This window comes from Diplotaxodon limnothrissa, linkage group LG20 (assembly GCF_057381915.1).
Source record: "Diplotaxodon limnothrissa isolate DT_005_m linkage group LG20, D_limnothrissa_male_GT1.1, whole genome shotgun sequence".
Lineage (NCBI taxonomy): Eukaryota > Metazoa > Chordata > Actinopteri > Cichliformes > Cichlidae > Diplotaxodon > Diplotaxodon limnothrissa.
Window position 1 is genome coordinate 10794807 of NC_140615.1, and position 26688 is coordinate 10821494.

General features: G+C 40.8%; 1 protein-coding gene across 3 annotated transcripts in view; it reads left to right on the top strand.

Annotated features, from left to right (window-relative positions):
• The window catches only part of nphp4 (nephronophthisis 4), a 184499-nt gene that overhangs the window by 131754 nt on the left and 26057 nt on the right, over positions 1–26688 (top strand). For all 3 annotated transcript variants that reach the window (XM_085343906.1, XM_085343907.1, XM_085343908.1), the window contains 5 exons: positions 11531–11691; positions 12272–12455; positions 22483–22617; positions 24861–25060; positions 26464–26669. In XM_085343906.1, coding sequence (XP_085200032.1) covers positions 11531–11691; positions 12272–12455; positions 22483–22617; positions 24861–25060; positions 26464–26669 — 886 coding nt within the window. The remainder of the gene's footprint in view (positions 1–11530; positions 11692–12271; positions 12456–22482; positions 22618–24860; positions 25061–26463; positions 26670–26688) is intronic.

Below are 26688 nucleotides of genomic sequence, written 5' to 3' on the forward strand. Positions count from 1 at the left end.
AAAAAAGTTCCTATTTTATTCTCATTCTTTGAACCTTCATTTCCTGAGGAAATATCTATTTCTTGCTTCAGTCGTTCACTGCTTTGGTGGCTGTTCAGTGTGGCCGTGTCAAATATAAAATTCACGGTCATGTTTTGTTTGTTTGTTTTATGATGTCCTCTGCACTCTATTCAGCATGATTGCAAAGCGCTACAGTTCACACATTGTACTTTAACGCTCTCTGACACTTACTTTGAAAAGTTGATGGGTTTTTTGCCCTGCTGTCAAAATGTATCTCTTTAACGTGTCCATACCTGAATATCAACATGTTGGCAGGATTCGATTGTGATCAGAAAAAGTCATTGCATACATACAGACACACACAGAATGTTTTCTTGCTTTTATCCTGATAGCTAAATACACCTCAACTTGTGCTAGAACCGTCTCTCCTGGTATAATAAAAACATTTAGTGAGGAAGCAGCTACTGTATGAGGCACCACCTTCCCACCTTTTGGCCTTAATGTGTGTGATGGAAGGTCAGGGGATGGTGGAGACCGCCTGGCCACAGTTCAGTGTAGTACAACATAGATGAAAAGCTGGTTGTCAGTTTCTCTTTCACTATGGCAAAGAGAGAGCCTGGCAGAGAACGGATGGATAGTTTCTCTGGGGGAGTGTCTGCGTCATGTGTTTTATGGTATGGACTTTTCTTTGACCTGTTACAAGTTGTAAAACGTTATTATTTACATTTAAAGTTGCATTTGCTTAGTTTACTGCATTGCATCATTGGATAGAAATTACTATTGCTATTGCAGTTCAGTGACAGAGGGAGTGCTATATATATTTTACTACTACAGATTAAAGAAGACAGTTTAATCACTGTTTTTCAATAATGTTTTTAATTTCTAGCTATACTGCACAAATTAGTCCAAATGTAAAATCTTGAAAGCACTCTTTAAGTGATTTATAAAGATGTGAACGATCCAAGTATTGTACGAGATCAGTGATTTGGTATCTGCTCTCTGGTTTGAGCTTCCTATGTGTGTGTGTGTGTGCAAGAAACGGTAAGAGTCAGAGATGGGAGTTTTAGAGAGAATATGGAAACTGACTTTGAGCTTCAAAGCTGCTATGGTTATTCAGCTTTGTGATTCTGTGTCCTACTGGGTGGAAGTTTCCCAAGAGCCGAATGAATTCCTAAACCCTGCTTAAGCAGTCGCTTAATGAAATCTCTAGGTCTCGCAAAGTTTCTTCCAATCCTGCTGTAAAATTAGCTTGAAGAGGACACCTGATCAGGTTGAGTGTAAATCTTCACATGCTGTAAACCAGCGGTCCCCAACCTTTTTTGCGCCACGGACCGGTTTATGCCCGACAATATTTTCACGGACCGGCCTTTAAGGTGTTGCGGAAAAGTACAACAAAATAAAACTAGTACCAGTACCGAAAAAAAGAAGATTTATTCATTCACACGTGAAAAGACCCAGGAAGACCGAGTTAAAGATAAAAACGATAACAAAATAACGCTGAAAACCGCTAAAAACCCTGAAAACCATACATTTCACACCTGAGCCTCAACTCTCGCGGCCCGGTACCAAACGACTCACGGACCGGTACCAGTCCGAGGCCCGGGGGTTGGGGACTGCTGCTGTAAACCACTTAAACCAGTGTGGCAGTAACAATATGATACATACCTCATGTGATTGTGTTTTAGAATCCATTTTGGTATTGGGCTTATCTTTCTGCCATGTGATCAGCTTTCTACATGGGAAATGATGAATACGAAGCCTGGGAGCAAAATTCAAAACCACACACCCAGATTTCTTTGTGTAGAGAGTCAGTGCACAGAGAAATCTATGTGTCTTCCAGGCATTTTATGATATACAGACCAAGTGATTGTGGTGCAACTGAACACTCAAAGACTGAGAGGGAAATGAGGCACAGTTGGGTGTCTTGATGTTTACCTTATGGAAGATAACTGAAGCAGAAACTACAGTGTTCTGCCTCAACGGCTGATTTCTCTTATTTATTGTTTTTTTTCCCTTTTTTTTCAATTTGCAAGTAATTGAAATGGTTAACGTGTAGCTGTTACAAATTAAAGTACAAAGAGCAAATGAAATTGCAATCATCTGTCTTTGTGTTAATTAGTAATTTGAGGCTTCAAAAAGAGACAATATTAAAGTCAGCAGTGGGACACAGTGGTGGAGAATCTGAACAGATAATAGCAGCAACAAATCAATATGTGAAGTGTGTTATTTTTTATTTTTTTCTTAGCAAATATCTACCAGGGATAATCCCAGATCCCCACACAGCCAGAGTCCACCCACACTGCTGTTTTTATTTGCTTCCTGATTAGAACTCTTCTCGGGAGTGCGTTTGATTGACGTGTCTGAGGTTTTTTCTCCTTTTTTTCCTTCTCTTTTGCGCATGTATTGCTCATTAAGATTAAACCAAAAAAAAAAAAAAAAACACCAACACAGCACCAATAGAATAAACACAATACATAAATACATGTTTATGTATTGTGTTTATGTGTTGAAGCCCTTCTAAACAACACATCGTTTTCTCATCAGATACAGCGTTACACGGTTTGAATGTGCATATCAAAAGTGATGGAGGGGTTTAGTTCGTTCTAGAGAGAAACCTTTAGAAAAGTCCATTATTCTGTTGCATGTTTCTGTTCTCTGCCGACTTGGGGCTGTGAAACATCATCACTTTACACCCACACTGACTCCCAACAGACAAGAGTCAGAGTTCCTTGTCCACTGTGTCACATTTGCATTAATATATAGTTAGACATTTGCTGAAAATGACTGTTATCTCAGCGTGTGGGCTGCTTTCCATACAAATGTATTGATCTAAAAATGGTGTGGATTATTAATCAAGTACATAATAATCCAGACATTGCAATAAGAAGCCCTTAGTGGCCGGTGTGATCTTTTCTTTCTTTCTTTCTTTCTTTCTTTCTTTCTTTCTTTCTTTCTAACAAAAAGGCAGACATATTGGTAATTGTTGATCTACGGTTCTCATCAGTCCTTTCCACATCTATCAGTACACTCTGTGCTTTCTCTTTGTTTTCTTTGCCTGCAGCCCTCACAGTGTTTTTGTGAATTGTTGATCCCTCCCTGGGTGTTCAGGCTGCCCAACCTGCTGTAAACATACCAAGTGCCCGCCCGTCCAGGTTAGGGGGAGGTATGTTGGGTGCTGCCCCTTGTCTGCAGGTCGAGCCGCACATACACGCGACCCCGTGCAACCCTTGGGCCAGATCTGTCAGTTCCTCCCCACTTGTGAGCACAAACACACAGCACATTCTGTCTCCTTCTCTCGCTCTCCTTCTGTGCTCTCATTGCCACACGTCCACAGCACACAACCCTAGAGCATGCTGAGAGAATTAATGGTCCAAGTGGAAAGAGTTGGCGGGTGGTTGGGGAGATGGAGGGAGGAGGGATTGGTGAAGGAGGAGGAGGTGTAGGTTAAAGGAGAAAGAGTTCTGAAAAGACTATATCACGAGTGCCGTGGTCTTTCTCTTCCCTCTCTCTTCGCCTGTTTCTTTTGTATACAGACAAGCCTGTGATGCCCTCTTAGTAAAAATCTAAAGTTGTAACTGTCATGTAAGTTACGTGAATTGGAGATTTTTCTATAATCTACAGTGTGTCCAAGTCATGGCCCACAGGAAAAAGTTGGCCCTTCACAAATGTTAATCCAGCCTGCATATCGCTTTAGGTTCTTAAATAAATTTCAATTTGACCTACTCTGTTGTAGAAGTCATCTGCAAAGCAGTGTGCACCTCACACACGTGCTAAAACTGGATGCAACAAACAGGAAAGTTAGTTCTTAAGGCAGACCATTTCAGCTGTGGTAGGAGACTGAATAAACTATGCCTTCACCGAGTGTAAAGAGGCAATTTCTGTTTTCAAAGAACTTAATTTGTTGTCTGAATCCACATACCAGTAAAGGTATGGAGTCATGGACAAGGAACAAAGGCTTTGGAAAGTCCCTGAACAAAAAAAAAAAGCTGTGCAACTGTGTGTTCCTTCAAGGCCAAACTCAAAGTGATGGAGATGCAACGGTATCGGTTTTGTATCAGCAGCCAGCTTCATGGCAGAAGCTCGGCTGTACGGTAAAAGCTGTTTTCCTTGCCTTATGTTTTTAATGAGACAGTTACTGAGCTCTGATGTTCAGGCCTGCAAAACAGCCTATATGAGACTTGTTAAAATAAAATATTCGCCATTGTTCTAAGCTTTTACATCAACTGTAAATACAGGCTTCTAAGTCAATTTGTTATAATTTGTTTGAATTGTAATCAGAATGCAATATTTTTTCTTGATAAAATGCTGTCATGGTTAAGAAACTTTTGTTTTCTGGCTTAATCCTCTATGCCAGGCACATCAAACTCATTTTACATTGTGGGACCACTTTCATCTTATGTGGGCTGGACCAGTAACACTCAACTTTCTGTCAATGTAACACATTTTAACTACACATTTAATCAATGACACGATCTTTATATAAGACAAAATAACACAATTTTAACAGTATGTTTGAGAAATGTTGCTAAATTAAATGAAGGAAATCTGTCAGCATGACTCTTTGGGCTTAATTTTAAGAAGTAAATGTGTGAAATAACAGAATTCTATAATTTAAATACTGTGGTGTGTTTTTTTGGAGAGGGTCGAGTAGGAAGGAGTAGGCTGTAAAATGTAATAAAAAATATAGTTAAAAGTACCAAATTTAAGTCCTCCACATTTTCCTTTCCATGGGCCAGATCAGAGTCTTCACTGGGCCAGTTCTGGCACCTGCGCCTTATGTTATACACTCCTGCTTTATACAAACCAAACTATACACAAATAGGCTACAAGATGCATAATTTCCCAATCAAATGAAATCCTGTTAATAAGCTATATGTCTGACCCTTGGTGTGACCCTTACGTTAGCGAAAGTGAATTTGACACCCGTGTCCTACTTGGTACTCGTTTTTCTTTTTAATTTTGAAATCTCTTTTTAGAGATCTGAGCAGAAGTCTGTAAGACATTCACTGTAATCTTCCTCAACCTATTTACAGGGGGTGTATTTTCTTTGCTACTTTATTGTTGTAAACCCGCAAATGCGGCTCATCTGTGAAGCACTTTGATGTACCTGGGTCTTTTAACACTAGATTTACTAAACCTGCGCAAATTTGCTTAACTTCCCTAAACCCAACACCCCCTAGAATTACTGGGTTTTTATTTTCTGGTGCAAGTCCCGAGGTGTTAAGCACCCCTGCTGAGATTTTCACAGGTCGTCAGCTCGTTTCTCCTCCAGCTTTTGTTGTGCAAACCACCCATTATCCTTGAGGCCTGGCACATTTGCATTTGCTCACTCAGAGTTGCTCAGATCCAAGTCAGGCCAAACCTCTGTGTTACAACTTTCAGAAATGCCTGCCGTACCTATACAAAATATCCCACACATTGACTGACCTGCAAATATAAAAGACGCACATTCACACCTTCCTTGACTCTCAGCACAGATCTTCCATTGTCACTGTGTATGTGAGGAAGTGGCATTGCTTGACTACAGCACAGTGCTGTGCATAAAAGCAGACCGACCCAGGCGGGAGAATGATTTCTTGTTACATTTCTGAGAACGCACATCAGGATGGCCTCCGTATGTGCTATAGAAGTAAAACTGAAACTGAAACTGAACTGAAACTCTCAGCACTGACCAACTGTGTTTGCTCTTGGAACTGTTTCACATACAAGGGTCAGTACTACAGGCAGAAACATAGGTGTGTCATGGGTTCCCCACTTTGTTGACCAATGGTCATGACAACTTGCATATTAATCATCAAGAAGCTGACCTCATAGCCCATTGTTTGACAGTGGTGCTAGTTTCAGTAATTATGCAAATGTACTGAACCCACTGACATCCAGATGAACAGAATTTCCTTACCTGAAAGATTGAGCATGCATCAGGACACTTTCTTCTGTATAATCCTCACTTACATTACACTGTTCCTTGGTGCAGCCTCAGTTCATTCACTGACTGTTAGCTCCCATTAAGCCCAGTTTCTTTTATTGGCTGCCCCAATTCAACTTTATTGTCATTGCACATGTTACAGGTACAAGGCAACGAAATGCCTTGGTTGCATCCATCCAGAAGTGCTTTAGCCATGATATAGATATATTACAAATATATATTAGCAATAATATAGATATGTAAGTATATTACAGAAATGGGTCTATTATGGTATGTTATAATGTACACGGTATGTTATGAATATGCTATAACTATAAGTATATACAGGCTGTAGTGAGTACAAGCTATGTACAGGCTATGAACAGGATATAAATATGAAAAACTATACAGAATATGAAATAAAACAACTATACAGAAATATGAGATATACAGCTATACAGAAATGTGAACTATGCAAGTTATAAACAGTTGTAGAATTAAAAATTATCGTATTGTACAGAATGATTATTTACACAGAATTATACAGTAGTGCAGTTAAGATAAGTGAGATATGTGAATAATTTCTACAGAGGCTATATAAAGTGCTAGTGGTTGTGAGTGGTGGTTCAGTCCATGTTATTATTGTGTTTATGAGGGTACAGTTGTCCATTGTGTGTGTGTGTAGGTGGTTGTATCTCCAGTCCATGTGTCTAATGTGAGGCAGAGTTCAGGAGTCTGACAGCTGTGGGGAAGAAGCTGTTCCGGTACCTGGTGGTCTTAGTCTGGAGGCTCCTGTAGCGCCTCCCAGAGGGCAGGAGGGTGAAGAGTCCATGTGATGGGTGACTGGGGTCTTTGATGATTTTCCCAGCCCTTTTCAGACACCGCTTCCTGTAGATGTCCTTTATGGCAGGAAGTGGTGCTGAATTAACATTGGGTTTTAGGCTAGTTTTTTTGTTTTGTTACGTAGGGACAAAGTTTCATATGTTAATAAGATGATATCTTTGTTTCCAACACCCAGGAGAATTTCTCGTAAATTAGATCCCTTGATGTGAATGAAAGCTTGTGAAAGGAAAAAAATATTAAAAGATAAAGTGGGTCACTGTTTTTTTTATTTTGGAGGTCATCAGATTGTAAAAATCTAAATCACCCAAGTAGCTGATTCAAAAAGAACTGGATTTAATTGCCTCTTTGAGCTTAGATCCAGCTATCTTGGAGGCCAACATGTAATTACAGGTATTTGTCTTAAATAAACCAGTCTTTTTGGACCTTTAAGAACCCTGTCTGTTAGCCTCAGAAAAGGCTATTTCTGCATGCATGCTTCATGGGAATACTGACACTAAAGAAGTGTGTGTGTGTGTGTGTGTGTGTGTGTGTGTGTGTGTGTGTGTGTGTGTGTGTGTGAGAGAGAGAGAGAGAGAGAGAGAGAGAGAGAGAAATAAGGAAAAAAGAAAGAAAATGTGCAAAGAAAAAAAGTTTTCCCTTCATTTCATGTGTGGAAAGATTCAGAGGGGCATGCTGGTCTCTTAGACACAGCGGGGCTGTCACCAAAGGTCCTCATTACTCCACTTCTATCCAGTCGACTGATTCTCTGCACATTCAACTTATGGGAATAAAGACAGCGTGGGGCTTTGATACAGACTTCCATGGATTCCATGGAAGAGAATTCTGGGAATAAGGTTGGCACGCAGACCCCATACTCACACATTTTAACACACCGGTGTAGGGATGATTTGGACGTAGAGGAAGATTCACTTTTCAGCAGGGTGTATCACACAAAGTATTCAGTTTACGTTCTCAGACTGGTTCTTGGCTTTTACCATAAACCGATTTAATCAAAAATAATTTCTTATGCGTGCGTCCCTGCATGTAGTCTAAACTGCTGTTTAATATGCAACATTTAGTGATGTTTAAGGGCTTGCTGTAGTTCTCAAAACAGCGTCTGTTATCTTACTGTGTGTTCAGTATTTTGTCTAAAGTGGAAAACCTTTTGTTTGAGTGATTAGTCCTTTTAAAGGTTGGAAAGTGACGATTGTGAATGTGCTGATTAAGCCATGACTTTATCCCACTGTTCATAAAATTACTCTTGAGGGTTTTTTGGCAGTTAGGCACCATTATCGTCTTGAATTATGGGAACCCTGGAGAGCTTCTGATTTTGTGAAATAGCTTTATACTCCCTGGGCATTTCACTCTGATTCTGTGCAGTCATCAGACCTAATGACTCCCAGTAGATGGCTAGTGCACCAGTTTAGAAATGCCCACAAGGTTGGCAGCTGATTCCAGATATTATGACTCTTCTCTATATTTAAAGCCATCTGGCTAGAAGGAACGGCTAACATAATCAGATTGGTGACTTTTTCCTCAGACTGACTTGACAAAAGTCAGATTTCAAATTCAAATTCAAATTTTATTTGTCACACACACACAACCATACACAGTATGACATGGGGGTGAAATGCTTGTAGCTGTACAATGCCCGACCATTAAATGACAGAAAAAAAAGTTTTACAATATTTACTATTTACAGGTTACTACAAAATTTACAATTTAACTTAGGAATTTACAGTAAAGAATGTGCAAATAGCAGAAGAGATTATAAAGATTATAAATTATAGGAATTATAGGATTATAGGAAATGTGTGGTGGTGCGTGTGGTGACGTGTGTGAGAGTCCAGTCTTATAGTGACGTGTTTGGGAGAGTCCAGTCCTACACCTGGTTCAGGGCCCGAATAGCCTGGGGGAAGAAGCTCCTCCTCATTCTCTCTGTTTTGGCCTTAAGGGAGCAGAAGCGCTTCCCAGACCTCAACAGTGAGAAGAGTCCATTGTTGGGATGGGAGAGGTCCATCATAATCTTCTTAGCTTTGGACTTGCACCGCTTGGTGTAGATGGACAGCAGGTCAGGGAGCTCTGATTGAATGATGCGTTCGGCTGAGCGCACCACTCTTTGCAGATCTCGTCTGTCCTGCTTGGTGCTGTTCCCAAACCAGGTGCAGATGTTTGCCGTCAGGACGCTCTCGATGGTGCAGGAAGTTCTTGAGCACCTTCAGTGGCAGAAGGAAGTCTCTAAGTCTTCTGAGGAAGAAGAGACGCTGACGGGCTTTCTTAACCAGGGAGTTGATGTGGCAGGACCATGACAGGTCCTGAGTGATGTGGACACCCAGGTATCGGAAACTGTCCACTCTCTCCACTGGTGTGCCACTGATGATGAGGGGTTTGTAATTCCTCGCCTGCTTTGTAGTGAAGTCCACAATCAGCTCCTTAGTCTTGCTGATGTTTAGGAGCAGGTTATTCTCCTGGCACCAGGTCTCCAGGTTCCTAATCTCCTCCAGGTAGGCCGTCTCGATGTTGTCGGAGATCAGGCCCACAACAGCAGTGTCGTCAGCAAACTTGACAATGGAGGTGGTGTCTGATGTGGCTACACAGTCCTAAGTGTACAGTGAGTACAGCAGGGGGCTTAAAACACAGCCCTGAGGCACTCCAGTGCTGCGTGAGATGGAGGGGGAGACTTGTTTTCCCACCCTCACTGATTGGGGTCTGTCTGTGAGGAAGTTGAGGATCCACTGACACAGTGATGAGCTGAGTCCTAGATCCGTCAACTTGGTGAAAAGCTTAGAGAAAAGCTTTTCGCCAAGTTCATGCAAGTTCATGTAATCGTCAAAGATATCTAGACCTTGACACCCAAGTATGGGTCAAGCCCCCAAAGAATCGGATTTTATGAGTTTTTAACAGCTGTCTGGACATCCGATCGTGGCTCAAGAGTTGGGAGTTTGCCTTGTAATCGGAAGGTTGCCGGTTCGAGCCCCGGCTTGGACAGTCTTGGTCGTTGTGTCCTTGGGCAAGACACTTCACCCGTTGCCTACTGGTGGTGGTCAGAGGGCCCGGTGGCGCCAGTGTCCGGCAGCCTCGCCTCTGTCAGTGCGCCCCAGGGTGGCTGTGGCTACATTGTAGCTTGCCATCACCAGTGTGTGAATGTGTGTGTGAATGGGTGGATGACAGGTTGTGTAAAGCGCTTTGGGGTCCTTAGGGACTAGAAAAGCGCTATACAAATACAGGCCATTTACCATTTTACCATGTTGCTGCAAACTATTTCAGTCAGTGAGGGGTGAATCATTCCTACTGACATGATTTTCTTTTGATACAGTAGGTGCAGAAACAGTAAGCTAGAGCAGTTACCTACAAAAGGTTTTCTGAAAAATTGAAAATCATGCTTATTATTATTATTATATAGCTGCCACAATCTCATCTAGGGTGGGATGATGTCTCCTGCCTCAATACAGCTCTGAGTGGTTGATTGTTTCTTCAGAAGTTAAATTTAACCAGTCCTGAATCAACTGGGATTTGTGATCATTAGCTGAGCTATTTGACAATGTTTTAATCAGTCAGTCTCTGTTTTCTCTGTATCTCACAGTAAAATGTGGCAAAGTAATAACACAGGTTAGTGCTATGCTTCATACCTTTACTGATGGCAGTTACACAACCGTAATTACAGCACTATAAGAAGAGACACAGAATAGCAAGACTTAAGCTACCATTCTTTCTTCATCTTTCCAAAGGAAAATGGGTAATAGGTGCAGCCATGTATTGAAACGTGTGCCAACAGACATGAAAATACAGTAAATAAGAGCAAAAAAAGAGTATAATACAAACTTGAAAATCATAATTTGATATGACCACTTTTATTCTTTAGCACAGTCTGAACCGTCTTAGACAGCTTTTTTGCAATGTCTTCAAGTATCTTCAGGAATAGTTCTCCAGGCTTCTTGAAAGACATTCAAAGCTCTTCTTTGGATCTTGGCTGCCTTTTGTTCTGTTCTCTGTCAAGATGATCCCACACTGCTTCAGAAATGTTGACATCTGGGCTCTGTGGAGCCCAATCCATGGCTGATAGTGTTACACTCTGTGATTTTCTATACAGGTATGCTTTTAGTGCACTGGCAGTGTGTTCGGATAATTGTTATGCTTAAAAATGAAGCTGTTGCCATTCAGATGCTTTCCTGATGGTATTGCATGGAAGATCAAAATCTGGTGGTATTTTTTCTGTGTTCATAAATCCATTAATTTTGATAAGATCTCCAAATACCACTGGCTACAATGCAGCCCCAAGCTATGACAGAGCCTCCACCATGTTTTACAGATGGCTGTAGACACTCATTGTTGTAGCTTTCTCTTGACCTACTGTGTACATACTGAAAACGATTTTAACCAGAAGTTTCAGATTGGGATTCATCACTCCAGAAGAGCAGTAGATGATGAGTGATCAGTCTTAGACACAATATTGGTTCATCCCTTGAGTTAGGTGCATTATTTATGCACAAATGATTGTTAGCCACTCTTTAGTGACTTAACAAACAAATCAGTTGACTGAAGACTTTTGCACAGTAGTGTATTTAATCCAGTACATCACCTGAACATGTTTGATTGTTGCAGTAGTTTGTTTACTCCATGGGATACATTCAGTAATGTCAGGCTGTTGTTTCTTGACTGTGTTAAAAATAAACTGGTGTCCAGTTATATTTGGGCAGTGATATTTGTTGTCATTTTGTCTTTTCTGTAATTCAGACGTTCACATCCATATTAGGTTAACATTAATGCTTTCTTTTATTTGAAGTCCTCTCTCTCCTTCTTCAGGCTCTCCAGGTCTGCAGCTGCAGTTCAGAGTAGATGATAGTTTCCTGAAGCCAGGGGAGAAGCGCTGGTTTCTTCGCTACCTGGCCCTCCACGCCATGCATATTGACATCTGGGACAGTGACTCCTTGCTCCTGATAGGTTCTACTGCAATCGAACTCAAGGTAAAAGCCTGTGAGGTCAAACCTGTGATCATAATGTGACTATTATGGTTTAGAACCACAACACTGGACTTCAGCTCACCTGATATTTTCCAAAAACTTCTGGAGTTAATGAGAAATACAAGAAAGACAGCAAGTTCAGACCACACCGTATGCCCCCCTGTCAACTGAGAACAGGAAACAAAGGCTTCTGCATTGGTATTGTCACTGATTATTCCCACAACAATTATGATAAATGAGTATCATAATTGTTATATGTACAAATAAGCCTCTAAAGTCTTTGTTAATACTTATGTTACACTTTCTAAAAGTCACCATGACTCATTAAGAGATCATAAATAATTGGTTTGCACTTAATGCAATACTTTATAAATAATGGGAATCCATTATTTATAAAGTTTGAAAATATTGTCATTAAACATGTTTTATCAATTTATTAATCCAGAAATAACCATTTAGAGCAGTTAGGAGTAATGTTTTCTAAATGATGAATGAGTACCTTACTAATATTTAATAGTGTAGTAATTGTAAGGTGTTACCAATGTTTCTCATGTTGAGTTTTTTTTTTTTTTTTAATCCCTAGTACATGTTGCGTCAGTGTAAATCGGCAGTACAGGCGCTTCACGAGGTGGAGGTACTGACCACTGACTACGTAGGAGAGGATACCTTACTGACAAACCCAGACCTGGGTCGACACTCTGCCTCCAGCCCCATGACGGTTCACACCATTGTCAGAGGCCGGCTCCACATACGCACAGGCAACATTGGCAAGTACAGAAAGACTCAGTTGCAACTCTATTGCTCAATTGTAACTTTCCTGCTTTGGCATAACAATACCAACGTCGTGAAAAAAGCAACAATTCTCTTGAGTATTTTAAATAAATTGTTGCTCAGCTGTAGCTGTGGCAACGTTTTTCAACTGTAACAAGGCCAACTGAGAGAGATGAACAAAATAATATCCTTAGGTGTGACAGCACGATCACTATTCAAGGTCTTCTTTCAGTGCCTTTAATTGAAGAACCATCTCATGACTCTGCAAAAACCTTAGGCTCTTGTGCATAATCACTGATCTGTATTCCATGGCTGCGATGACCATAATTCCCCGCTGTCATGACTTTTAATGGATATACTGTATGCAAGAGATTTTGGATACTGTCGTTTATCTTCATGTTCTACTGGGGACACACGGAAGAAGCTCTACGCTTAAAGCACTGGAAAGAATTCATTGGACCTGCCACTTAGTTGGTCGCAAGTTTTATTGCCGGTAGCAGACACTCTTCGGCTTCCACTGGGACACGGAGGAGTGAGTGTGTGTGATAAAGTGCAAATGGTTCGGCGGTTGCGCTCTGATAATGTGAACGTAAATGTAAGCAAAACCTGGAAAACACAGAGTTACACTTGTTTGAGCTTTTATGGGAAAATCCACTTTCGGTAATCCCTCTACATCTGAAATATTTATGAGTGTTTTATATTCAGGTCATATTCCATTGGAGCCTTATGAAGTAATGTTGTCTATTTACTCTTGCTGATGTGTAGAGTTGAGAAATGGCAGTGGATCACCAGGACTGCTGTTGCTGTTCAGAGTTCCCATTTCCAACACCGGCAAACAGAGGTGTGCAGGCTTACAAAGCGAACGCTGTGCCAAAGCAAAAATATCTTGATGTGATAGTTCCGCTTCGTCTAGCAATTGAACACCTTGCTTCTTCCTTTGCGCTCATCCAATTTGGGCCCGGCGTGCCCCTGCGGCGCGATGGCAGCTGACGATAGCTTCCCTGCCATTAATCAACTGTTGAAACGATACTCCCTCTCATAAACAATGCATCCTTCTCCAGGCCTCCAAAACTCTTCGGTGTGCCATTGTTAGGGCTAAATATGCCAGCACTTTCTCATTGGGCTTATCACTCAAAGCAGGTTGAGAGCGCAGCGGGTTATTAGGTGTGCTGGGGATGCGAGGAGGAGGATTGTGTCTGGCATGTAAATTCCAATCAAGGCTCAGATATCCATCAGGCGCCCTGGCCGACAGTCAGAATCAATTTGGGGAGGGAGTACTTGCAAGCACTTTTCTTTGTTTCAGCTTCCATCTGTCGCTGCCTTTCTCACATTCTCCCTCCTCTCTTCACTCTTTATCACTGTCTTCCTGTTTTCTCTTATTCATCCATTTACCTCTTACCCTTCTATCACACGCTCGCTTCCACCTTCTATTTGGCTGTTTGTTTTACCGCTCTCACCTCTCCAATATCCACCGCGTCTCTCTTTCCCTCTCAGCATCTGTCATCAAGCCATAATGAATCAGCACTCTTATTTGGTGGGTGGTGAAGGATGTGAAGCCAGCATTTGATGGAAAGGACACACGCGCATGCATGCGCATGCACACACACACACAAGCACAGATGCATATCAAGCCATTCATACATGCCTGAAAGGTAGGCACTCTTGTACTCACAGACATATAGACAGACAGGTGTAACGGAGCGTGGGCAGGTTGTGTGATGAGCCAGGATGGCAAAAATGAGAGGAGGACAGGTAGAGTATATCACTGATATAATATGAGAACCCTGGAACCACAATTTCTCTGATTTTTAAGTTCAGTGGAAGGATTACAAGGCTCCTATATGGATTGAGCATTTTCCTTCTCCCCTGGCTTTAAATCCCCACTGCACAGGCTCAACAAAGGACCACCGGCCAAGCTGAGAGACAGGCTGTGTACTTGTGGTGATACTGTGCAGATACAGCGCCTGGATTTCAGCTTGAGAGGTGAAGGAAAGTTGCTTGAAAATGTCAATGATGGAGGCGTGCGTGGCAGCAGCAGCAGAAATTTTTCAGTGAAGCGTTATTATAGAATGATGTTCAGCAGCCTGAGGTAGTCTGATCTGGTAAATTCTTAAACGTTGGTCACTTTCTATGCCATATTTTGTAGCCTCTGTTTTATCATCTTTTATTTGGTCCTGATGAAAACTGCATTTATCAAAAACAATAAGAGGAAGTGTCTAGTTCACACCAATAGTCGTCTAATACTCTGCACTGTGACGCTTCTCTTGCAGAAATGCTCATTCAGTTGTGTTCATTCAATAATTCCAGTTGATTTACTTCATAGTGAAGTTTCCATTTATAAAATGGTACTGCTCTTAAGGTATAATCAGTGACACTCAGCATTTCCTTCACAAATGTTTCAAATTAAAAGCCAGACACCTATTGCTTGGCATAATGCGGCCCCTGTTGCTGCTTGGAATTTATTTTGATACATATACAGGAAGTGGTCGTCTTAATCCAACTAAATTTACAGAAAAGGACACAAAAAAGGCCTTAACCTATCCAATACGGTCCGGGCTCTGGGGAGACCAATCCATGGCTGATAGCTTTCCAATGTGTGTTTTTCTATCCAGGTATGCTTTTACTGCACTAGGAATGTGTTTTGGGATTATTGGCATGCTAAAACATGAAGCTGTAGCCAATCAAATGCTTTCCACATGACCCTGTTTATGTGTTCATAATTTTGAAAACAAGACTCTCACTGTTGCACTTCTCTCATGACCACCTTTGTACATATTGCACAGAATATGAACCAGAATTTTCCAATTTAAATTCATCACTTCGTAAGATCTGTTACCACTGATTTGGAGTCCAGCTCTGGCATAATTTGGCATGCCTCAGCCTTTTCTGTCTTTTGCCCTTGCTTAAGAATGGCTTCTTGACAGCCACCCTTCCACTGTCACTGTTTCAAATGAGGTTTCAGCCAACAGTAAATGGATCAACTGAAAATGCTGAGACATACGCAACTTTCCAACTAATACCTCTTAAGGAATCACCTTGTTGGTGCAAAAATACTATTTTATGTCTGTCTTTCTCATATGTTGAACTAAAGTAATTGGAATAAAATGTATGTTTTTGCAGCAGGCTGCAAATTGTCTAAAGATAGACTTTAGACACTTTGTCAAATGAACACAAGGGTGGGAATCATACGACTCTGGTAATACTGATAAAATTAGTGTTGTGTTAAATTATTTCTGCATTCTCAGTGAACCCTGATGTCACTGTGGATTTATATTATAAATAATAAATACATGTGTCATTATATTATCATCCCCCAAGCCTTTTATAATTCACAAGCAACACAGACCTGACTACCTACTGCTCGGCCCCTTTTGTAATTTTATGTGTCTCAGTCATGCATGCTATTAATCATGTCTTTACTTCTCTCCTTTGGGAATTCATCAGAATTAGGCTTTATTGAAAAAAATGAGTGGCATACTGTCATTTCCAAATGAAAAAGAGTGAAACACCAAATGATATCCTTTTTTAATTATCACAAGGTGGGATTGACAAGTAATTAATTAAATGGTAATGATATATGCTGTCAGGCCTATTCAATCATTCTATAAAGTAGCTTTTATTAATAGCGTCGTAAAGGACAAAAGTATGTGGCTTAGTTGAATAATAGCGAGTTGTGAGATCAAGGGTTTGCTTTTTGCTGCAGTATATTAGGAAGAATGACAGTGCTCCCACATAGAGCACTATAGGAGCAGATGAGGAGTCTTTAAACCATGACGACCGCCTGCACGTCCCATGAAATGGATTGACTGGTGTGTCAGGAGGAAAACTCTGATGCTTTATTGATTTTTTCTGGTAAACCCACAATAAACTCTGTGGGGTGGGGAGGGGAGGGGGGCTGAGATGGAAACAGAGGGAAAGATGCATTAAAGGGAGGTGCTAATCAAAGCATTACGATCAGTGACCAACTTCAACCCAAAGACAGAGAAGAGACAAAAATTGAATAAGCTTTCTAGTCCATTGTGTCATTATGATGTAAAGCATAGAGCAGCATGTAAAGCAGCTTTTCCATAGATGGATACTGTGCACTGACTGATGGCTTTGTAATGTATTTATTGTCTCTCTAAAACAAGAAGGGAAGGAAAAGCGAATAGATTGAAGTCAGATGGGTACAGATAAAGGCTGAATGAAGTAATTAATAAACAATGTAAGAAGTGAACAAGACATTGTTTTTCATAGATTTTAAGCTTTAAAGCCTGAGGACGCCTTAAGAAACCACAACAGGGGTGTATACTGAACTCAAACAGTGGCTCCTTCTGTGGGACTGTGAACATTCACGGCTGCCCCGAAAATCCTTTCCTTACATGCGCTGCAGATTTCCCCAGATGATTTTGTCACTGCAGTAGGACCTAAGGATAACAATATTATCTCTGCAATTTTAGTAAACCCTGGTGCTATTGAAACAATATGATATATATAAAAATAACACATGATATTCATATGCATGTGTCATTGTATGTGTATCATATATATCGTGTACATTGTTTTTTACAGTTGTTTTATTCATAGTAAGTGCCAGGATGCTGCATTTACTGTTCAAGTAAATGCAAGATTTGATGATAGGACAGTATTATTATTATTATCATTATTATTATTATTATTAACTGATTTTAGTTAAAAGCATTAGAGGTTTACTTAGTGCCAGCACAGGGTTACATCAGGTTAGATTATCTCTTTCACCGTCAAAATAAGACGATTACCATGAAATTAATAGTTTAACTATTTATTCTCGACAGTTTTATTCAGACAAACAGAGTATCTGACCCCCTGATTGTCTCTCCTTTAATCTCTCCCTACATTAGTGTTGGTCTTCACCAAATTCTGTTGCAGGGGCTCTTCCTATGCTCAGACTCCAGTTGGTGTTTTCGATGTTGTTTGGTATTAGGCAAGCAGCCTGCAAAGGGCCTGTGAGACCTCAATACCTGGAAACTGTTGCCTGCACTGCTGGAACCAGGGTTAATGAGAGTACAGAGTGAGAGTCAAACAACCAGCACCAGCTTCATCACCCGGTGACCCCTTTCACTTAAAAGGTGATTTAGAGGTTTTTACTTAAAGCTGATCTGTTGTTTTGCTATTTAAAAGTTGTCATTAGTTCAGATTTCACACAGATTTGTTTCGGTGCCCGATCCCAAATGTGTGTGTTTATTTAACAGCTTCTCCAATTCTACCTTATTTGACTCATAAAAAGGTAAAACTGCTTACATTGCCAAAGAAAAAGTCGAAATAGGAGGTGCTTTTTTAATCCACTCTGAAATGACAGTAATATTTGCCAACACTAAAACAGCCCATATGTGACAGAAAGGAAAGCCTTTTGATGAAAACTAGTTTTGCTGACTGTGTCGTGGCTAGATCCTTTCTCTCCAACTCGTACGTTCTGTTGGCGTCCCTTTAAGTAGTCCTCATATACACACATCTCTCCCAACACATCATACACAAACCGACAGCATGTATCTGCTTCAGCACAGTAGAGAAGACAGATTAGAACCTTCTCCAGACCACAGTGCTCCTCATCTGCACCCGCCTGATAAGCCCTGGAGAGACCGTTTGCTACAGCAGGAACAAGTCGAGAGATTTCTGCCCGAAGCTGGCACAAGTGAAACAAAATATCCGGGAAATTTACCTAACAATTAGTTTAGCTATAGGTGACTTCCCTCGGGGGCGCACAAACAGTATATCTGCTCATTAAAGGCTCTTGTAGTCGGCTGACTTCATATGCCTTGCTTTTAGCCTTGAGGTTAGAGAATATCTGCTTATTCTGAAAGGTCAGTGGCCTGGAACGGGGAGGCAGAAGAAATCGAATATTGCAGGCTACTTTGAAACCCCCTTGGTGCTTGCTCCCATTTGTTCTGGGGCCCAGTAAATCAGTGGTTTGTTGTGGCCTTAACCTCTAGAACTGCCAGCAGAGCAATGAGGGCGGGCAGGTGGGTTACTCCAGAGAAGGGTTATTGTCATGCAACAGCGAGAGGCAGTCAATAAATTGGATAGAGTTCAGCCCCCTGGCACTTTGTTCACAATTACTCTCGTCCATACAGACAACGTGAAGCAGCAGACGCTGTGCTGACTTTCTGTCTGCAGCACAAACCTGGAGTATCACGTTGTAATTAAGTACTGAGGACCGCAAGCTCTGTCTTAATAATCTGCCACTGTGATTCAGCAGGTAGGAAAAAAAGATAATACGACACCCACGTCAACCAGAAGACGCACTTAAGTAGGTATTATCTGTTGGGCTTAATGATGGTTGTAGCGATAGCCAATTAATTAAAATAACTGAATGATTAAATCAGAGGATCATAATTGGGTTCATCATCAGTCCATTTGTTTTATTATAGACATGTAGCACTCGGTGTTCATCTTATCACTTTCTTGATGGTTTATTGTGTAATTCTGTCGATCAGCAAAGCCATTCTTGACATAAACAAAGGGTCCATAATGAAGGTTTTGGGAAGGAGCTCTACACAGCTGCGTAACTGATCGTAGATGATGATGTGATGGTGATGATGATGACGTCTTTACTGTAATATTTGGGAAACACTGCTGAAAACAAATACATTTGGCTAAGTCGTGTGGCCAGGGAAAGGTGATGGATGATGAGAAGAACGCATTGGGACGGCAGACACCTCACCCATTAATCTGCAGAGCTACGCTGTCTGTGTCTGTTTGCATGGCAATACCAGCTCCCCATTTCTCATTTAGCTGCCGCCTATTATCAGATTGCTGATGAAGAAGTTGGCCTCTAAAAGAGTTGGAGGGTACTTCTGGCACACCCTTGTAAAACTCTTATAAGCTAACAGAGGTGTCAGTTCTGGGCAGTAAAGCCACTTAATTGCTGCACTCACCATATTTCATATGAAAGCATCCTGGATTATGTATCCCGCAGCCTCTCAGAAAATACTACACTATACTTCTTATGATACAATTAAGCAGCTCAAAGCCTGGAAACTGAGGGGAGTGATGGGAGCGCACGTGTCAAAGTGCACTGTAATTTAAGCAGTTGCAAACTTTTAATTTGACTTGCTTCTTCAGTCAAGTGTTGTAAATTGTAGCTAACTGTTTCCAAGTGGAGGCCTGTACCTGTAAAAGACTATTTGACCTGTGGTATTTAAAAATGCTCTTAGGAAGGTGGGTCGTAGGTTTTGGTTGGGACTCTGTGCAATTACCCGTCACTTCCCTTAGCGGGCATTTTGTATGTGAAGCACCATTCAAAGGTGTAAACAAGCCTTTCCCGTGGCTGCTATACTGCAGGGGCTCTGCACTAGATGAATTAATGTTTGGAGAAACTGTAATATTGACCATCATTCAGTGTCCTGCTACAAGTGCACCATGAAGCACTTATTTATCCACTTGCCTGTTAAAAAGAGGGAAAAGTTATGTTTTTGCCATCCTGGAAACAAAAAGAGGACACAATTACAGCAGGTTGAATACTCCCGGGACTGTTTTTTCCAAACTGTCAACTGAGCTATTCAAACTATCCTGAACATAGAGCGGATGTGATGACAAGACTAATACAGTGAGAGATCTTTTTTTTCTTTATCTAAGAATTCTTTAGAATAAGGTTGTGTAAATCTGTGGCCAGTCCCCATTCCAGAAATACTGGCAGATAGTTCCAGGTGATATTTAACTGCTCTGTGTTCACGTGTCTTACTTCATCACTGACACCCAGCACTCAGCCAAACCAGACAGAGGCCAACAAACCCATCCATCAGCATCGTGTTGCCAGCTTTTTGTGTCCAGACCTTTCTGGCAATTTCAGGCCACTAATTACCACTGTAGGCTTGTCTGCATGTATTGATCTTCCCTCAACTGTCACTGGAATGTTTTCACTTTGGCAGCACCGACAGTGAAAAATGCGTTGTTTTGCACGTGACTTTAAAGAGAACTTAAATCTGTTTGTCGTTGTTTTATCGTAAACATAGAGGATATGTCCTCAGACCTTTCTTTTTAGCCTCCAGAGAAACAATAAGAGATGACTGTGCTTGCATGCCTTTGTTGTGCTCCTGATACAGTTCTAAGCACATAACATGTGATTAACTGAAAACAAAGAAAAAAAAATCTCCAAAATTGTTATTGTAGCATTAAAAAAAACTTGACTGATAAAATATTGACTTCATAAATAAAGTGTGCAGTACATCTTAAATGTTGGAGAAAAATTGCAGTAGCCTTATCTGCAAGTCACTGCTATTGTAGGTTTTGTAGTATTGTGAGATATCTCGAGTAAGTTTCTTTATTGGCACAGTTTTTTGTGCCATGAACGAAGGTTATTCACAAGGAGGACCGTTATTTTATTTACTATATCCCAGCTCTTGGCGATATGGGACAAACACAACAACTTTTAAAGAGTGGAGATGCATTTTACGTTGAATTTGTTGCGCAAAGGAGAAGAATGTGAGTGTAAACACAATGCTAATCTCTTCTATACACAGCCTGTTGTATGCATACCCCAACCAGCCAAAGCTTGCTTTTCAGCAGGACAGAGATGAACTATGCTTGCTTGCAGCAATAAACATAATGGTGGAAACGTTTCCTACTGCTGCTGTGACATTTTATGTAATACTAAAAAATTAAGCACAATATAGAAATAATGATGCAATTATTAAAAAAAAAAGAATGCCACAACTAGCTCAAATAAATGCTAAATGAAAAGTGACAGACATGAAATGTAACACGCTGTCTGACAAAATACTTCATAGAGGGAGTTAATGAGTATACCCTGATGCTGCAGCACTAATGACATTTCGTTTTATACACAGTAGTAAATCACCAGGTTGAATCATAGAGAGTTTGTAAAAGATGGACAGTATGGGTGTGTTGCACAGACACAGATACCTGCTGATTAGTGCTAAGTAACACCACATATGTTATCAGGGGGTTCAGTTCAATGTGTCAAATTAGTGGAGGTGACAGCTAGCAGGCAGCTAATGGCCTGTGTCAGCATCCACCTGTCATTCAAACAGACCATACCACCAATAAGGCACAACTTTAGCTTTAATACCTTAATTAAACACCACCCTTACAGTAGTTTTGAAGAGGTAATTAAGAGTTAACACAAACAGTTTTTTCTTTATAAACTTGGGCATTTTAACATCATTGTCTGTGACTGGGATCTGGGATCGACTCGGCCACTCCAAAAACATCTACATCATTTGACTGGACAGAGTAGCGTATCTCAAAATATTCAGAGCTCCATCTCTTGGAAAGTATCATGCAATCTTTCTGTATTTCAGAGCCAGATGACTTTTGAGCAAAAATCTCCCTTTATGAGCTTTGGCTAAGGATGACATAACTGCAGCTTTCTGCACAGCTGCCAGACTGTGGAGGATCCTGCCTTGAGAGGTTCTCAGCAATCCAGAGACACTACAGCAGTCTCATACAACCGTTTGCTGCTAAATAGTGACTTGTTCTGTACTCCTTTAATTCCTATAATTCTGATTTATTTGAGCTTTATTCAATAAGCCTTAATCTCACCAGTGTTGCCAAATTCATCTGGAGATTTTTAAAGGTTGATAATTTCTTGTCAGCTTTTGCAAAATATTGATGTTATACTTTCATGCCTCTTGCAAGACATTGCACTATATACTCTATGTTTCAGGTGTTCAAAAAGGTATTTCTGGGTTCCTATGTTACATAAGAACTGAGATATCAGTTGAAATATGTTTTTTTTAAACGTAAAACTTTCATTGAAACAGTTGTTATGTATAGTTGTTTCACTGTTGCATAATAAATTGAAAAACAGTGTATGTACACAATGCCATTTGAATGCCATGACAGTAGATAAAGCAAGTGTTAAAAATGTAAGAGATAATAGTGAAGGTGAAGGTCAGCACAGATGGAGCTGGTCTCACAATGACTGTACAGCCCTCCTTTTTTAGTTAATAACTGGGTTGCTAGTTAGAGTTACTGAATCAAAGTTCTTTCAAAGGTGTTTCGTATGTCAGTATATAGAACTAAAAGCTGCTGTTTGTCCTAAAGGGTGCCCTGCAGACTCTGGCAGAAAGAGGCCAGCAGACGTGATGCAGTCTCTCTTGCATATCATCACGCCTTGTGAAGTCACCAGCGGTTTCAGTGGAGGAAGTCTGTCCAGCAGGAACATCCTCCAGCTCAATGGCAAGCATTTTATTCCACAACACACTGCATTTTGCTTTTGTTTGTTTTTTTCTTCCTGTTTTTCTCTGTTTAGAGTTCTGTGCATGTCTAAGCACATGTAGGTTACTGAGTATTTTATGCCACAGAGTAATTAGTGTCTTTTATTTTGGCAGTGACCATGTTTGTGCCTTGATCAGCTCAACCAGATCTATTTCACATTCTCTCTTGGCTGCACCACAGAACCACTCAATTTTCAAACTAATTGAGCTTACAGAAGCGTCTCTGGTGGCTAGCCACAGTCCTGTTTGTGTTTTGTGTGTGTGTGTGTGTGTGTGTGTGTGTGTGTGTGTGTGTGTGTGTGTGTGTGTGTGTGTGTGTGTGTGTGTGTGTGTGTATGCACACTCCAAGTAAAGGCAGAAACACACTGGGGAAACCAATTTTTTCCTCAATTACACAAACCATCACGAGTCAACTGGTATGTGATTCCTAAATTTGTCCTCAAATGTGAATGACTGGCACACACACGCGCGCGCACACACACACGCGCGCACACACACACGGATAAAAAACAGATTAAAAGCAAGCTGCAAATCAGCCAGTTGCTTAGAATAGTATAAAGAATTTCATCACACTTCTTAAAACATTTGCTTCGTGCACACCACATACTGATACACAAAGACACTCTAATGCGTTTGGAGGTAGCAGCAAACATTTTGTGTATATAAAATATGTTTCATAATTAATTCATGAACAGGTTCGCCTGTATTCCACAAACTGTTGCAATCATGTATTCACAGCTCTTGTTACTGTGCAAACACAGTCTGTTCACTGCTTGCTCACAGTCTTACCTTTATCGCACCTCTCTAACTACCGCAACCTCTCCGACTCCTCTTGTCTCTCCTAAATTGAACTCTTTCCTCTTCTCCACCTTCTTGTGCCATTTAAACACTTTCAGCGCAATAATTGCTTTCACTGGAGTCCAGTCAGCCAGTTAACAGTAAGCACCTGTGAACAGAGCAGCTGCACTGTGCTGTGTGTGTGTGTGTGTGTGTGTGTGTGTGTGTGTGTGTGTGTGTGTGTGTGTGTGTGTGTGTGTGTGTGTGTGTGTGTGTGTGTATCTCACCATCCCTGTCCCACTTCTGCCTGCCCGTGGCTGTGAAGGAACCAGTATAGTTGGACACTATCAGGTTAGGTGACTGTCAGGCCAGTGCCTCTTTGATAACGACACTGGTTCAGAGAAGAACAGTGATAGTGGGAGTAGAAAACAGAAAGGGAGTCAGATATCCCATCAGGCTGTTATTTATCAAAGTGACACAGCAAATACAAGTAATTTCAGAGGCACTATGACCAGTGAGGTGATGTATATCTAACAACAAATGCAATGCAAAACCCGAAGCATTACAAGGAGTACAAAATAAAGCAGAAGAATAGTTTTCAGAGGATCCTGAAAACCATCTGATGAATGCTTAAGGAATTAATCCAAGTCTAATGTCTGATGCATTCCAATTACCATAGGTAATATTCTTGAAGAGCTTAAATAAACTACTTTACATAAACCTCATGTCTTCTTTCTGTCATTCTCTCTTTTCCCCCCCTCGGTCTCCCCATTTCTCACCCTCACTTCCTGATGTACTACTTGCTTTTTTTCTCCGCACTGAAAACAGCCCATTTCTGTTTAAGATTTGTGGCCAATTTCAGTCAGTCTGGGTTTATCTTCCCATTGCTGCGATGCGAGCTCCATCACTTGGCTCCAAACCGAATGTTGGAAGAGTAAAGCTGTTCTAGATAACAAAAATATGGTTTAAGCAGCTCTCACTTAAAGTTTGTTAATGTCTGAGTGTTATTCAAAGTGCAGGATTAGGCAAATTCTCGTGTAAACAGTCGGGTAATTTGCATGATCCAGTCCAAATGAGGATGGATTATTTGGTGACTGGTAGATGAATTTGATATTTTAATTAGGTGTTTTAGTCCTTGAAGAGTACACATGACCGTGGAGGTGAAAGATAATTTAGGAGGAGAGAGTGAGTTTGTTTTCCCAGCAGCAGGGCTTTGGCCCAGTTGTAGCGGTGCCAGTTGTTTGACTGGACTGTTTTCTGTAAACAAGCTGTTCTTTCTTGTGTTCCAACAATACTTTAATTTGTCAGCGCTTCTCTCTTGTGGACATTTGGAGGGGTTTTAGAACATATGGTCAAAATGGCTAAGAGATTAGACTCCACTCTGTTCAGTAAATATATTCATGATTGCAGCTTGTTTCTACTTCACAGCGAGGAACACTGCACAAGCAGACAGACTGCCGATAAATGAGGATCGGGTGCCATTGTTCCGACGCGGGATCAGAGCTGACGGTGTCGTGCCCAAGGAGAACAGCCTAAACAAACCTGATGACAGTGACCGAAAGCTGAAGTGCATGGCTGCAGTGCGCGAGCGGGAGGCCAGCGAAGATGCTAAAACGGCAAAGGTTGCGGTGAGGTCAAACATTGCACTTTAAGTCCACAGTGAGCCAAAAATAGCTCCTATCTAAAGCTGAGCTGCAATAATCTGTCCCTCTGAGTCTTCTTCACTGATATCTGAGAAAGACAACAGAGGCACAACAACAGCCTGCTTTCTTGCTCCGAAACATGTCTCAGAGTTCTCCTCACAGTCACAAAAGCACAGGAGGTTAAAGGGCACGCTGTCAGGATAGGTTGTAACACATACATAAGACTGATATGACACTTGTCATGAGCATAGTCTTAAGGGATGGTTGGAACTGTTAAGTCATCTTTAATGCAGCTTTAACATCCTAGGTCCATAATGAAGACATTTAACATCATGATGTCTTTGTTAGAAGAACTTGACTTTAACTAACTGTTTGTGACAACTTGCATTTTTTTCACCCATGGGTGCAGGCTTTTTCTTCTTGTGGTAAGACCTTGTGATCTGCTTGTTTCACAGCTTTGTAACAGCTATTACAATTTGGAATATAACTCAATCCTGTTCGCGTCACTGGAACCATATTTTTTGAGTTCTTTCTTCAAATTCAATTTGGATTTAACTTTCTTTCTGGGCTCAACCGTCATTTGACCAGGTTGATGCTGGGGATCATTTTAGAGGACTAAACCCGTGGAAAATTTCAATATTGTGTTTTGGCAAGCTGAAGTTCAGGTCTTTAATTAATTTTTTTGGACCAATTTACTAACGGGCATTATGAGCTTTATAAAAGTTTTTACATTAAATTTATAATGGCATATTTGTCAGGGATGAAAAAAACATCTTTTCCATCAGCTTTGGAATTTTTTTTTTTTTTTTTTACCAGTTTAATGTTTGAGAATAAACATCAATTACAATGATCAGTTCTCAGTGTTATAGCACTGATAAAAGTCTGGATCTATCTCATTTCGCTTAAGAAAATATAAACTGATTTTGAAAAGGTCATTGGCTCCAAAGGAATGTTTGCCTGCTCTGAAAGCATTCTTTAAAGCTTGTACACATCTATGACATGTAATCATAGGCTATTCAGTCGAGCGTTCTTTTCTTTCTTATCAGAAATGTCATGTTTAAAAACTCTGTTTTACTGCAACCTTGGGATCATTTTTTAAATGTCATCAGTTATGGTAACATTGGACTCAAAATGACTGCTGTGATCTGGGAAAATGCAAGAGTTGGGAGACTTTAAACTGTGCAAAAGTTTAGGTAAAGTGAGTGAGTACACCTTATGTTGGTTAGGATATTTCTTTTTAACAAAAATGATGTGTATGCAAACTTCAGCACGCAAGGTAGATCAAAAATGAAGTCCCTCTCTGTCAACTGCGTTGGTAATAATTATGGTAGTTTGCAGCCGAGTGCTGAATTGTTTTTTAGCCTTTTGCTATTTTTCTTTGGTAACAGGCTCAGTCTAAAAAAGCCCAGCTGGCCAATCCCAGTGAAGCCAAGAGCAAAGCAGAGAGCATCGCCAACATGCTGAGCCAGGCCATCACCACCCAGCACCTGCTTTATGCTAGCCTGGGCTCTGCAGAGTACATGGAGTTTGTCCTTAAGAATCCATTTAATGTGCCACAGACGGTCACCATTCACAGCGATGACCCTGAGCTAAGGTGAGATCCTGTAAACTGT